Source organism: Xiphophorus hellerii, chromosome 20, assembly GCF_003331165.1.
Source record: "Xiphophorus hellerii strain 12219 chromosome 20, Xiphophorus_hellerii-4.1, whole genome shotgun sequence".
Taxonomy (NCBI): domain Eukaryota; kingdom Metazoa; phylum Chordata; class Actinopteri; order Cyprinodontiformes; family Poeciliidae; genus Xiphophorus; species Xiphophorus hellerii.
This window is the reverse complement of record NC_045691.1, coordinates 12,947,986-12,962,289: the sequence shown is the minus strand read 5'-3', so window position 1 is coordinate 12,962,289 and position 14,304 is coordinate 12,947,986. Positions and strand designations below refer to the sequence as shown.

Sequence of the window (14,304 nt, the reverse complement as noted above, 5' to 3'; positions counted from 1 at the left end):
GATGTCGAGTGCATATAGTTCCATTACACAGAAACCACACAGTCATCTAAAGCTCTTTGATGTTAAACTGCGAGGAAACTTTTTATTACACTTTTTAGGTTAAACACTAACAGAAGTGAATTGGCTAAGTAGAAACATTATTCGTTCACAATTTCTGCTTTGCTTTTAAACACTGACCTCATCACTGAGCTTTTTTTTTTTTACTCAACAAATAACCCATTACAATTTTACAGATCTTAAGACTCAAGCAAGTTTGCAGACACAAGACAGTGCAAAGTAAAAATAAACAAAAAACTTCCCGCATGCACAGAAATGTGTGTGCAGGTTTCCTCCCAGGAATGATCTGAAAGCTGGTTTTCGTATCAGCTGCTCTGTATATGTTTGGGTCTCTAGAAAACAGAAGACGAGATGGACGGATTTGGCGAGTCCTCGGATGTGTTTTACCTGATGCTCTTCTTTTCCAAGCTGAATGAGCAAACAGATGTCAAAACCTTGCTGACAGAATCAACTAAACTTGTTTATTGTGGTGATCGTAATTTAGAGACAATTCAACACTTAATTTTTGCAAACATGGTTTTACACACCACAATAAGCTCAAGGTCTTTGTCCGCTTGTGAAGAATTAGTTTTACCATTATTACTCAAGTGTGACGATGCACCTTGTATCTAATATACAGAGCTCGATGTTAGGTATTGGGAAGAATATTTTTGGAGTGAAATCCTCCCTCTGCTCCACCCTTCAGATGCTCTCATCGTCGCTCATGTCCCAAATCTGACGAGAACAAAAACACAAAAGAAGTCTTTCAGAGATAAAATGATTAACGAGGCAAAACAAAGCAGCATTCAAGAGATGTCAGAGAAACTTCCAGGAGACTTTTTTCTTTGAAAGCTCCCGCAGAAGCAAGTGTTTGGGCTTTAAACGTAACACTTTAATGTTACGTTTACATTCTGGACTCTCGACTTGGTATGTTCCGTCTTCACAAACATCCTGAGTAAATAAAGTTCAGGCTTCAGAAATACTGTTTGCATGCTTTTATCACCAACTGTATGAGAAACTGAAAGCTGCATTGCAATAATACAAAACAAATCCAGTGAATCATAATGCAAACTAATGCAGAGCGAAAAGGGATTTTGGTAATGTACTACACAGGATTCAGATTTCTTCTAATTGTTAGAAATATTCAGAGCCTGGAGTGCTGCAGATTTGGAAAAGCTTTTCAAAAACAGTAAAAATTACTCCAAGTAGCTTTCTGACCTGGAAGTGACACAAAAACACAGAAGGACCGGCTTTTCAGCAATGTCGGTAAACAAAAGCGGCCTTCTTATGGCAGCAGATTCCTCACATTCCCCCACTGTAAAGCGTAATTCACATACCTCCTCCAACACCGACTGGAATGCTACACAGACTGAGACACATCTCTGACACACATACGCTGCATTCCTCGACTTCACTGCTCAAAGAGCTGAGACATAGCGTCCCAGAAAACTAAGGAATCCCCTACCAAAAAAAACAAAAAAAACACCACTAATATGGAGAACATCAAACTACAGGCTGAAAGAAACCACTGAAAAAAGTTTATTTCTATTTGACCATTTCTAGATATAATGTATGTTCCATTCTATAAAATACTGGCACATCTTTAAAGATACTGTTTCAAACTTTGTTGAAAACAAAAAATTGTCCAAAAAACAAACAAAAAAAACCCCAAGAAGTGCAGTATCTTCAGACCAATAACATCAACAAAAAGCAATTAAATAATTGCAATGCTAAAGAAATAATCCTAATAACTTTAAAGTTTATTAGTTTGTTCTCCATCAGTGCTTTTCATTGATCTAGTTCAGGTGATCCAATAACTAATATATCACTGAACAGAAATGTTTGCTTGTGTTGGATATCTACAGACTACTATATTTTCCCCCCAAAAGGTTCAAATCTTTCTGTCCACCCACTCATGTATCTGTAGAGTTACCAGTTAATCTATCATGCAGTGTTAGGACTGTGTGAGGAAGTCGAAGTTCTACGCATATACAGGAAGAACATGCTAACTGCAGAAAACCCTGGGTCTGTTATAGAGGTGATGAGAGTCAATAAGCTAAGAAATAAATAGTTCCTCAGTTGTGAGGTGCAACTTTTAGATTGGATGAATGCATCATGTGCAAAGACCACAACATCAGGCTGCGTCACTAAGCTGCTCAAGAGGACGGTTTCACAGAGACTGAGAGCTAGCATAAAGAAAAACTGTTGAACTGAATAGATACGTTTCTTTCACTGTGAATCAATGTGGACATTCAGGAGAAACAAGTTAATTATTTCAATAAAATACATAAACGTTTCCCCTGAAATTGCACAAAAGCTGAGCTTGTGGTTATTTCAGTGATACAATACTGGACATTAATATATCTAGCCACACAGAAGCTTTCTGCAACAACCTCCTAGAAGGCTTCTTGATCGTGCTAAATCTGGGAACCTCATGGTGAGGAAGCTGACTTGGAAGTTACAGAACCTGACTTGTATTTACAATTCTTTAAATTGTCATGAGTACGAAGTAGATGTGAAGCAGCAGAGGCTCAGAGGTGCACAAAGGTGTATGGGTGTTGTTGCTAAGGTACACATAAGGTTTCTTTTTGCATCATTTGATTAAAGATGATCTCATTTTACTAAATCTTCAACTCTTAAACAGCCATGAGTTTTAGCAGGTTTTATGACTTTTATCTCAGAGAGAAGAAAATGTGTAATGATTAACGCCGTTTGTTTGTTTGCTGGTTCTCACTTTAAATGAATATGAAAATAAAAATAATTAATGATTCTATTAATGAGATTAATGTCAAATTCCAATGGTAGAAGATTTTGATAATTTCCAATTGTTCTTCCAAAACAATCTTGAGAAATGTTAAGTCTCTGAATTACTAAAAAGTAATTGTAACAGGCAGGACAAACAAAGGAATGCTAAACACAAACTGATAGCTGGAAAATTTCCACCAAGAATTGACGTAAAAAAAAAAAAGGTGCTTATTTGATTCTTACTAACAAGTCAACTTTGCAAAATCATCCAACATGAACTGGATTTCAACCTCAGCCAATCAGATTTCAGTTCCTCATTGTCCTGCGGTGTGTTTATGGTTTGGCCGCACTCAACCAAAGAGAAATTACATCGGGCTGAAAGGCATCAATGTCGAGGAGTTGCCCAACCTGTTCTGCCGCACTTCAACTTGTCTTGTTTACATGCTGCATCTACAGTGCGTTTGTCAGAGTGAGTTTGAGGCCCAGGCCCAGGCCTCTGAGTGGAGAATCAGAGACTAATTCATATCAAAGCTGGATGCTCTGTATTTCTGCTCCACTGCAGCAGGGTAGCAACCATCAGAAGGACAGAAGCAAAGGCCGCTTTGAAAACCAGCAAGATTGGAGCCTCTCCCTGGATGGCTGCCATGCCAAACTGAGGTCTTGTGTGTGTGTTTGTGTGTGGGCGTGGGTGTGTGTGTGTGTGCAACCTTTTGTACAAAATGGAAAGAGGGTTGGAGTGAGTGGGAGTTTTGAATTAGGGAAGGTGGGTTGGGGAGGATTATGTAACATGAATAGCTTGAGCGAACTGAAGCCAACAACTTTACTCCAGCCTGTAAAGTACAACTGAATAGCTGGAATGTTTCTCAACCGTTTCCCTCCGTCGGTGCAACGCTTAACCAGATTTCTGCAAAGCCCAAATCAGCTTTGGCCAATTAGGAAGCTTGATGATTCTGCAAAGCTTAAAGTTTACAAGTAGTGCTAACCTGGATGGAAAATCAAATATTATTTTGTCACTAGGCATAAGTGTTTACTACGCTTCGTCCCCAGAGACAGAATCTTATTTCAAAACATACAATAGAAAGGGTTCTGGTGTTACAGCAGTGAAATCCTGTCTAAATACCAGCTGCAAAAGTCCAAGTTTCCATATCCATTAGCAAAAAAGATAAACACTATGCTACACAGAATCATGAATCTAATCTCTTCTAAAAATGGGAAAACTACATTTAAAATTGATTTGGACTCATTTCAAGTATTAGTGTTTTCCAATTCCAGTTCTGAAGGACAGGACCAGAAAGGTTTGGGATAAACCAAAGTGTTGCTGGAGAGAGCGGTTTCTGGGGGTCTACCTTATATCAGGAACTAACCTGAGATTAGAAGAAGATGCATGAACTGATGGACAGATGATGGATGGATGGATGGATGGATGGATGGATGGATGGATGGATGGATGGATGGATAAACTCAAGGAACAAATGGACATGTGGATGGACTGACTAATAAATGGACAAACAGACAATTGGACGGACGGATGGATGGACGAAAGTAAAATAGTTTTCAGAAATCTCCTCTGACTGGATCTCGGCTGTAAAAGCTGAACATCGACAGGCCTCTCACCTTCACACCTTCACTTATTGTGGGTTTAAAAACAAAAACAAAGGCACCGACAGCTGGATGTTCCGTAACGTGCAGCTCGTAATCTCTGTGGGAAAGTGTTAGGAATAAGCGGGGCTCCGGCTGACGTGATAATCCAGGCTAGTTGTTGAAACAGCGCTAAGATCTGATCAGATAGAGGAGGCTTTAGCTGGAAACACAGCCAAGCCTCAGCTGCTGCTGCTGCTGATTACTGCTCTCCCATAAACACAACAACAAGCCCCAGCATGAGGGGTTTCAGCAGCATTCACCACTCCACAGGTCTGGAGAAAAGCAGCACTTCGAACAAAGAAGTAAAGCCAGAACTCCTTTTGTTTTCTTCGCTTTGAATAACTTGTTCAAGAGGGGACCTTTGTAGGATCGTTGTGATTTCACTTCCACTGCCACTTTCAGGCAGATGACTCAGTACTGTGGCCCGTTTGGGGAGCCGTTTTAAAACCCCGAGCCCTCACACAGGAGTACATCCTATGTGCGGGTGGCCCCAGTGGGACTCCAACCTCTAAAGCCATTCAGCTAGGCAGCACTACTCAACCACTGATAGACTGGGCTATTAAAAACACATCTGCTTTACATATTAGAACTGACACCAAAGAACAAAGCGCAAAGTCAAGCTTTCATCATGGAGACTGGCTCCATCTGATATGCAATTAGAAGACCACACAGAGTGATGTGGTTTAGGGCTGCTGGGCACAACAAGCACTAAGTGCTGCTAGTTTAAAAAACCCAAAAAAAACATGTATGTTGGGAAAGCCAGTCAGTTTGAATTGATGTTTGTTGTCTAGTGATTGTGTTTGTGATTTTTTTCAGACCTAAATTAAGCAGTTAGTATCTGTCATTATATGCAGAGGAGCTCCTGATGCAGCAGACGGAAATCCCTCCTTGGACTAAAACCAGGAATGTGGAGCTCTTATTTTTGTTTCCCACTTTGGTATTGTAATGGGGTTCTTGGTTTTTAATCTGCCCTTCTTTCTATTTGTGGATTCTGCCTACCATAAAAAGCATTCATGTGAAAAAGCACAATGAGTGTCTTCACATGGTCTGATATTTCACGATTAGTCAATCTCTCTGGGTTTTAGTTGAGGACTCATGGTGTATTATTCCAATGAACTATTAGTGGAGCATTTGTCGTAAAGATGAATGTGTTTCTCTGAGATTCAAACGTATAGGTTAGGATTTCCAAGTTGAATAAAAATCTACTCAAAATTGATTGAAAATACATCTCCCCAACACTGCCTTGACAGCTGTAGATATAGACATGCATTTGCTCTGCTGTTAGTTTGTATTTTATTAAGTCAGTAGCACACACACACACAGTGTCTTGCAAGAGTAAATGCTCTGCAACCTTTTCAGATTACAATACAAACTTCAATGCATTTTAAGGGGCTTTTGTGATATAATAACAAAGTAGAACATAAACTGATTCGTGTTTTACCACAGTTACAGCAGCAAGCCTTTGGGGTAAGTCTCTACCAGCTTTGTACATCTTAGTTTAAAACTTCACAATCATGCATTTATGCAACTTATAAACATGGTGGTGGCTGTGCTATACTGTGAGGGTGTGCTTGTTCAGCTGAATACACATGCTAGCCCCAATTTTCCATATTTGTTTTTTTAAAAGAATTTTAAAAATATTTAATTTTCCTTCCTCTCCTCTACAATAAAGTCTCAATAAAGTACACTGGTGATTGTAGTTGTAGCATGACACACCTATTACCACTTATCCCTCAAAATAACTTGATCAGAGAATTTGAAAACAAACTTCTCCCTATTTTACGAAAACCCTCTGATTAGTGAGCCTCAGGTATTTATGATGACTGATTGTCAGTAATTTTGGTTTGTTCATTAACCACAGTAGGGGGTTATCTACACCAAATATTTGTTCGATAATTAAAAAGAGAAACTGCTCAGAGTCTAAAACTGTTATTTCTATGACTGGCAGAATTAATAGTCATCAACAGAAAGCAGATCAAACACCACACAGGGGTGTCTGCTCAGGAATTTTTTGTTTCTTCTAACAAATGATTCACATCTATGAGTGTGGATTAAAGAGTTGAAGGGATGCTTCCCTTTTCATCTACCCCCTCCGAATCTCCTGAGGGCAGGTTTTATCTCTAGGAGGACAGAAGACCCCTAAAAGTGGCTTCAACAATCACAGCGAGAAGCAACAGTCAATAAAAGTAGCTCCTGTACACCTCACAATGGGTTAGTGGTTAGAAACCCTTACCAGCTGTCCACATTGGGAAAAAAAAAATCCCAGAAAAGACTTACGGAGGTTTCTTTTTTAGCTCCTCTCCTTTGCTTTCCTCTCTTTTGGGAAACCGCACTGCACTTGTCATGGAATTACCAAAAGACACATTTAAAATTACCGTAACAACTGCAATAATAGCAAGTGTGTGTGCATGTTTATGGGCCTTTGTGGTGACCCTGTCCTGCTGAGCGAGAGATCAGGCCTCACTCCCACAATGACATCTCACATATATAAACATCATATACTGGAACAAACAAATGATCTGTGGCTTCTGGGTGCAGGATGTAAATAAATAATGCAGCTTTGGGTGTAGCCTCCATGAGGCGTCACTTTCCGGCTCAGAGGGTTCTGCCCTGAAACGCTGGCGCTTTGAAGTCGACTCAGAGCTGGGATGAGGCTTAAAAATCACCTGAGGTGTTGCTGAAGGACAACTTTAGTTTAGTTTATCAGGAGGCACTCAAAGCGGCGAGAGACGAGCAAAAGCATTTTTTACCATGTGTACATAATGATTTTCTTACATTTTTGTTTCAGACTATAATGAAAGTGCACGATGAAAAATTTTCTGAGACGTTTAATCTGACTTAACCTGTGAAAATTTCACTAAACATACTAATACATAAGGATTAAAATGTTAAAGAACTGCTGTTGCCTATTTTTTTTTAATGTGCACTTCTCTGAACTAAAACTTTTTCAAAACACATTTAAAGCTTGAAAACAAAATCAAGAGATTTTTTCTACACCAGATTCGATTTCCAATTTTAATTTACTTATTTTCTTTTCTAGAAAGGAAATTACAAATGATACTTTAAATACTTTAAAATACTTTAAAAAAATAAGCTGTGAGTTGTAAAACAGAGCAACAGGAAAAGGCTGCAAGAAATTTTGTTTAATTACAAAATGTTGTCATGATATCAACAGAATAAATGTTACCAGAAGTATGTCTTCAAACTACAAGAAAAAAATTGTTTAATCATAAAAAAAACTTGAATAATATTTTTTTTTTGTTAGTTCTTGTGTTGGAGTTCTCATAAAACTACTACTTCATTTTCCAAATATTACAACTATTCTGGGAATATTAAGATTTTATTCTTACAGTATTTAAACTATTATCATATGATTTTATTAATTGCTACAACTGTATTCTCGTAAAATTATGACTATATTTGTTAGGAAAAAAAATAATTTTTCCTGACCTTTACATTTTGTAGTAGAGTTGAATTCAAAGCCTAAATACATATTAGCTAGCTGTGAACAACGCTCGTCATACAAGACGGCAGGCATTGTGAGTGCTGACATCACTCTGAACTACGGAAACCCAAGGAGTGCATTGGTGGAAAAAAGTGTAATCCAGATTTCCCAAAAATTACATCTTCAAAAAACAAAAATTTAATTAACCGATAAAATCTACTTATCAGCCAGTCCAAGTTCAATCCTCCAACCATTTAATTTAGTAGCTAAAGTCGTTTGTGGCAGAGAGATTACAAAACATCACAACATTTGTACAAAGAACATCCATCAGGAGAAGGGTATATCAGAGTAAAATTGCATTTTATAGAAAAAACAGTCATTCAGGGGAATAATGTGTCTGGAGAGAGAGAGAGAGAGACAGAAACCTTTTCTTCCAGTGAAAATATCCAAGCCACAGTTTCAAAAGGCATGATTTTGCCTTTTGAAAAATGAATAAAATGCGGGTAGTTCAGTTCGAGTTCAGTTTTGACCCAAAACTGTCAGCTGAAAGCTGAAAACGATTTCCTTTTAAGCATGAACAAACAAAAAGCAACAAACTTTTGAACTGACCCAACCATAGTCCAGAGCTAATTATGAGAGAAGATCTGTGGGTCACACGAAGAGGGCTGCAGACAACAGATGTTCTCATAATCTGACAGATTTGGAGAGAATTTCAAAGGCAGCAAAGGTTGGAGTCAGTGTTCAGTTTTCAGCTTTGTTGTCAAGCTGAAAAACTTCAAGGAGACTCATGTTTTGCTCTTCTGTGACTTTAGGGTCATAAGTGAACACAGTACCAGTGGAAGTAACTTGGAGAACCTTTGCAAGGCAGACTAGGGATGCTAATCGACTCCCAAATATGAAGGTTGATGTTGACCCTAAATCAAAAAGTACATCAGCAGAATTTTAACTATGTGTGCAAAAATTCAACCAGGTTATTGCAGCTTTACAGATCTAAATCACATAAAACCAATTAAAGGAAGAATCTTTTTCTAAATGACTCATGATGGTCTCTTTTCTTTCCCCAATACAAAAGTCTAGATTTCTAACAGGGATGTGAAGACTTTTAAAAGCGACAATAAACCAGGGACCTAACACTAAGGTTAAAAAGTGTTTTAGCCTTCTGGTTTGCTTTTGAAGTACCATCTCTGGCAGCAAACGTTAATTAGCTTAAATGTCAAAAAAAAAAAGTCATAGATAGGTCATAACTGTGCTGTGTATTAAAATTTCAGCATAAAACATTTGAGAAGCTCAAGCAAATGGAATGATGCTCATTAAAGTCAAACAAGAAATGGAAATACAGGCTGAGAGGAATAAAACAGAGTCTGGGAGAACAATAGCTGCAGCTCTATTATTGGATTTAAATTATTCCATCCTGGCTTTGAAGATATGTTGGTCTCTTGCAAAAAATGCAGAAAAAACATATTTAGTGGTTTGTTTTCCCCAAATGAATCCTCAGTGTTAATCTGTACAAGAAGACAATGTGTCATGTTCCAGTAAAAAGAAAGATCAACTGGGATTAAGAGTGCTAAACCCTATTTAGCTTCAGGATCATCTTTCAGTACCACACCAAAATAATCCCACAAACAAGTGTCCAACAAATGACGAGAGTAAACTGGCTGATGAAAGAATCTGAATTACCCATCATCAGCAGAGATGACCTCATACAATCTGGTACAAAGCCAAGAATTGCTGCAGTTCGTTACAATCCTGAATTCCTCAAACAACCCTGCACAGCAAGTCGGGCGTCTGCAGCAGGGTGGCTTCACCAGCTGAGAGACGCCTTAAAGTGAAGTGAAAAGGCCAAAGGAAACCTACATAATAATAAGCTACGACATGTGGCCCAAGGCTCTTTGCTTTTTCTTTCAAATAGGAAAAAGTTTCTTAAATATATTTGGAATTAGCAACATCCTTCCAAAGTATAGGATTTTATTTTATACTGCTTGAGAAAAAAGTTTACTAGCATTAATCTACTATTTTTTATTATCTGTTAATTTAGATTTTTGTAGATGATCATTAAATGCTGCAATCAAGATTTTCCCTAAAATAATATGAATCAATATATTTACGCATCTACTATAGTGTTTCTATTAATATGTCGTAGAATCAGTTTGTTAAATTATCAAGACCTTGAATTAGCAATAACTGTTGAAATAATTTGAAATGCTTCATAGAAGGAACTCAGTACTTCATGCTTAAAGCTGATGATTTATGGTCCTTAGAATTGGAGACATTAGAACATTAGTTTGTTAATAATTACTCAAACCCTAAGTTTGAGTAATTATTATTAAATCATGCAAAGGTTTTAGTAGATTAGGCTTTAGACCGTGCTTTGAATGACGCGCTAGAGTTTAAGCAAATAAAACAACACGCTGCTCTCTTCTACTTTGTTTCTAGTTTGTGCCACAGAGTCAAGTTTGGTTGGTTTAACACAAAGGAGTTGGTTTAAGTGAATGCAAGAAAAAAATTACAACTGGAAGTTTTTGTGCAACTTTACACAAAAAACAAGCAGGAATGTAAAACTCATGCTACTTATATACTCTGCTGTTTTTGGATTTAACAAACTTAGATGTTTAAACCCAACAAGATTGATTTCTCTAATCTTTGTGTATGCATTACATCTGCAGTCTTCAGTAGCTTTGACGATTTTTGATGGGTTTTTTTCTTTTGTATTTTGCTTTTTAAACTCTCTCTTCTGTCCTCATTGCAGCTTGAAGCTATCCAAAGTGAGTGAAAATCATAAAACAAAAGTCTCCAAACCCACTAATGGCTTCTGTTTAATAAAAAAAAAAATGTCTCAGGGCAGATCGTACAAGTCCACACAAAACGCAGAGCTTGGCTTAATATTGCTTCACAGTAAAAAAGCTCATTTGATAAAGCAGTTCCAGATGCTTCGGCCCATGGGATGCGTTGCTGTAGGTGTGTCTGTTTTTGCATGTTGATGTGGTTCAGTAAACTGAGAACAGATCTCAGGATTGTTGATGGCTACAGTCTGGATGTCACACACTGCAGCTACCACCAACATGAACAGAGATGTGCAAGTATTGACAAAGCTTTGATTTTTTTTTAATAAGCACAGTTTACTAAAACAGAAAGACTTTGTCCATATTTTAAAGCAACATGTTAGTTGATCATGTGGCCCTCTAACAAATTTCTTCTCCTTTTACTTTTGTGTCACATTTAAATGCATTAGATAATGCAAATTTTGATATTAGACAAAGATAATCCAAGTAAATTAAGCATGAAGTTTTGAAACTATGATTATATTTATTAAAATAAAACAGCTATCCAAACCCACCTGGCCCCATGTGAAAAAAGAAACCTAATGATTGTGCCAAACCCTGGGAGCAACAACTGACATCAAGTGTTTGTGAAAACTAGAATTGAACCTTTTACCTCCATGAGGGAGGTTTGGTCCACTCTAATTCACAGAATTGTTGTAATGTAGCAACAGGGAGGGGTTGTTTAAACATGAACGCGCTGTATAAGGTCATACCACATCATCACAATCTCATTTAAACCCAAACTTTGACTATCTACCCAACAATATTCATTTTGACTTTTTTAAATGGGACCATGGAAGTTTGGATGGCTCTTCTATTTATTGAATGAAATTGTTATGTCTGATAATATCTGTCTGTTGATTTAATCAAGCACAGAACAATGAATCTTGACATGTCCAAACAATCTGACACAATACCTCAAGGTCTGGATCATTTAAGCTATGCATAATGTAGGAGGCACATGTAATCACTATATGTTAAAACAGCAAATTAAAACTACTATATGCCTCCCTTTGACTCTAAATTTAAAATAATAATTTGCCCAGTTCTATTTCCTGCAAGGATCCTTTTGTTCCCTCTGATGTTCTCATTGTTCCAGGCACACAGCTCTCGTGGGGGAACACGGTGTGTCATTTAGTGAGTACACGTCCTATTCACCAAAGCCTGGGACAGGAAGAGGAAAACAAGAAGGGTGGAGACAGGAAAAGGAGGAGAAGCTACAACTTAACCTCCACATCTCTCTTACACTGGGTCAAATTAAACAAAACCCGGAACCACATAATAGCCTCCCACCACACAGCAGTAAAGCATCAAACACTGACTTAATAATATACTTAAAAGATAAGCAGTCTATTGGATTTTTCTATAATAATCTAAACCTACTGTATATCGCAGTAAGAATTTAGGGAAAACTATTTGAAAAATCTTTTATTTTTTACTCCAGCAAAAACATTAACTCTGAACCTATAGTATGAGGGGTAAGAAAAGTTAGGCTATTCTTTTATTGTTAATAAAGCAACGAAATAAGCAAATACAAATAATTACGGTAATTCCAGCTGACCTAAAACAAGAAGGCCAGACGACAAGAGGCTGAGAGCAAAATGACAAAATTTTCATCATGCATCTGCGACAATGAGAACTGATTTTGGCACATCGACGCGACCTTGTAGATCACTTAAGGCTACTGCCGGTGGTGTAAAATCTGAGCATTATTTAAAATACGCAGCCTTTTCTGACCCTTTCCCTCACTTTATGACCACAGTGTTCCTATCTGCTATTTGCAGCAGGACGATGATTTTTGTAACAAATCTCAAATAATATCAAACTGGTTTCCTAAACATGATAATGGGATTGCTGTACTCCAATGACCTCCAGTCATCAGATCTCAATCCAATAGCACATTTGGGATGTGGTGGAACAGGAGACGTATCGTGGTTGTAAAACTGACAAATCATCATGTTTGCAGGGAACAAAAGGTCTGAGGAATGTTGCTGACACTCTTTTAAATCGGCACATCAAATAGCAGCTCTGAAGGTAAAGGGAGGTTCAACCTGACACTAGCAAGTCATACCTAACAAAGTAACCAAGAAGAGAATACTCTTAATAAAATGTCACTTCTTTACAGAGAAACAGTCTGACTAGGAGGAAATTGTATAACTAACTGTACACAATCCAACACTCCAGACATAGTGTGTCTGGATTGTCTGTGCTGTCTTGAAATACACATGCAGTTATCAAAACAGAGGAAGAGCAAATCCAATCAGAGCTCATTTATGCATTTTTAAAACTAAAATGTTATAGGCCTGATTTTCTAAAGGCTTGTCTGTATAAAGACAGGTACAAAGGTACAAAGCTGATCTACAAGCAACATACAAACAGGATTGTACAGAACACTCACTGAAATTGCAGGCACAATAAATTTAGCGTGCTGGCCTTCATGAATATGCGAAACCTATGTTGATCATCAGAAAGCGCAAAATACTAGGAGGAGGATATGTATTGACTTTCTAAACCTGTACCAGATTGCTAGAGGGTGTTTTTGCTTCTATATTTAACACTTCTGAAAAGTAGGTGGAAGTTGTCACGCAAACATGCGTGTGGTTGCTGTGGTGAGCAAGAGGCATGGATACAATGACAGCAGTCATTGTCCAATGTTTGGAACATTTAAAGAATACAAAATATGAATAACAAGAGAGATTAGAAATATCCTTAACAATGCTGATTTTGAGCCGCAGGATTACAGAATAAATCCAGTGCATCATCACTTCATCAAAATGTCGTAATGTTTTGATGATCTGCAGGAGAGTGGCCACTTTGTTCCAGTTTCTAACAAATTGTGCAGGCTGGAGCTTTATTTTGATTGTTAAATGTTTTTACTGTTGTGTTCTGTCATTGTATACTAATTTAATTTAATTGTATTATTAAAATTATACCTCCAGCATGATGACTTTTTACTTCACTTTTCTTTTTATAGGTCTCCAACACTCTCCATGAAACAGTGCTACATGCAAAATCCTCAAATACAGCAGTCTGCACCACAGTTGCTCCTGTAATCACTTGTGCAATCAATCTTTGTAAATCATGTACAACACATACATTGTTTTCTGGGTTTCTTACGCAATTTACCGCTCCTTCGTTGGAATCTTTGTAGGCCAGCTCTTATGTGATTTGACAAAGACAAGAAAACATTAACAGAACTTTTGCTAAACAGGTAGAGCTTCTTCATTGGAAAAATGGTTTACAACAGGTTTTGACTACAAACTACTGTTCACAGCAGGAAACAAAAACAAAGAGGGCTAAAACAAGTTATCAGATGTGAAACCCATGACAGTGTAGAATCAGATAAATCATGTTTTTTTTTTTTTCTTTGTTTTTTTATTCCACGCTTTACTTTCTTATCAAGGCCTGCTACCCTCATGACCCAGCATGGAACCAGACAGACAGCAGAACCAGGCCATCGATAGGCTCACCTATCTCTGCACTACTTTAAACAAGAGCCAATGCTGGAGGCGCTTTTCCATCCTTCACTCACTTTCTTTTCCCTGCCCAAAGGCTCCGTGCAAGTCCTGTCACATATATGCATCAGCACTCCCCAAACCTCAAGCATAGGCTTTGAAG

General features: G+C 37.7%; 1 protein-coding gene across 1 annotated transcript in view; it reads right to left on the bottom strand.

Annotated features, from left to right (window-relative positions):
* Nucleotides 1-52: 52 nt before the first annotated feature.
* The window catches only part of LOC116710095 (ubiquitin-like modifier-activating enzyme ATG7), a 55,898-nt gene continuing 41,646 nt past the window's right edge, over nucleotides 53-14,304 (bottom strand). The window contains exon 7 of the mRNA XM_032548919.1: nucleotides 53-771. Within this exon, the coding sequence (XP_032404810.1) occupies nucleotides 739-771 (33 nt within the window). The 3' untranslated portion in view covers nucleotides 53-738. The remainder of the gene's footprint in view (nucleotides 772-14,304) is intronic.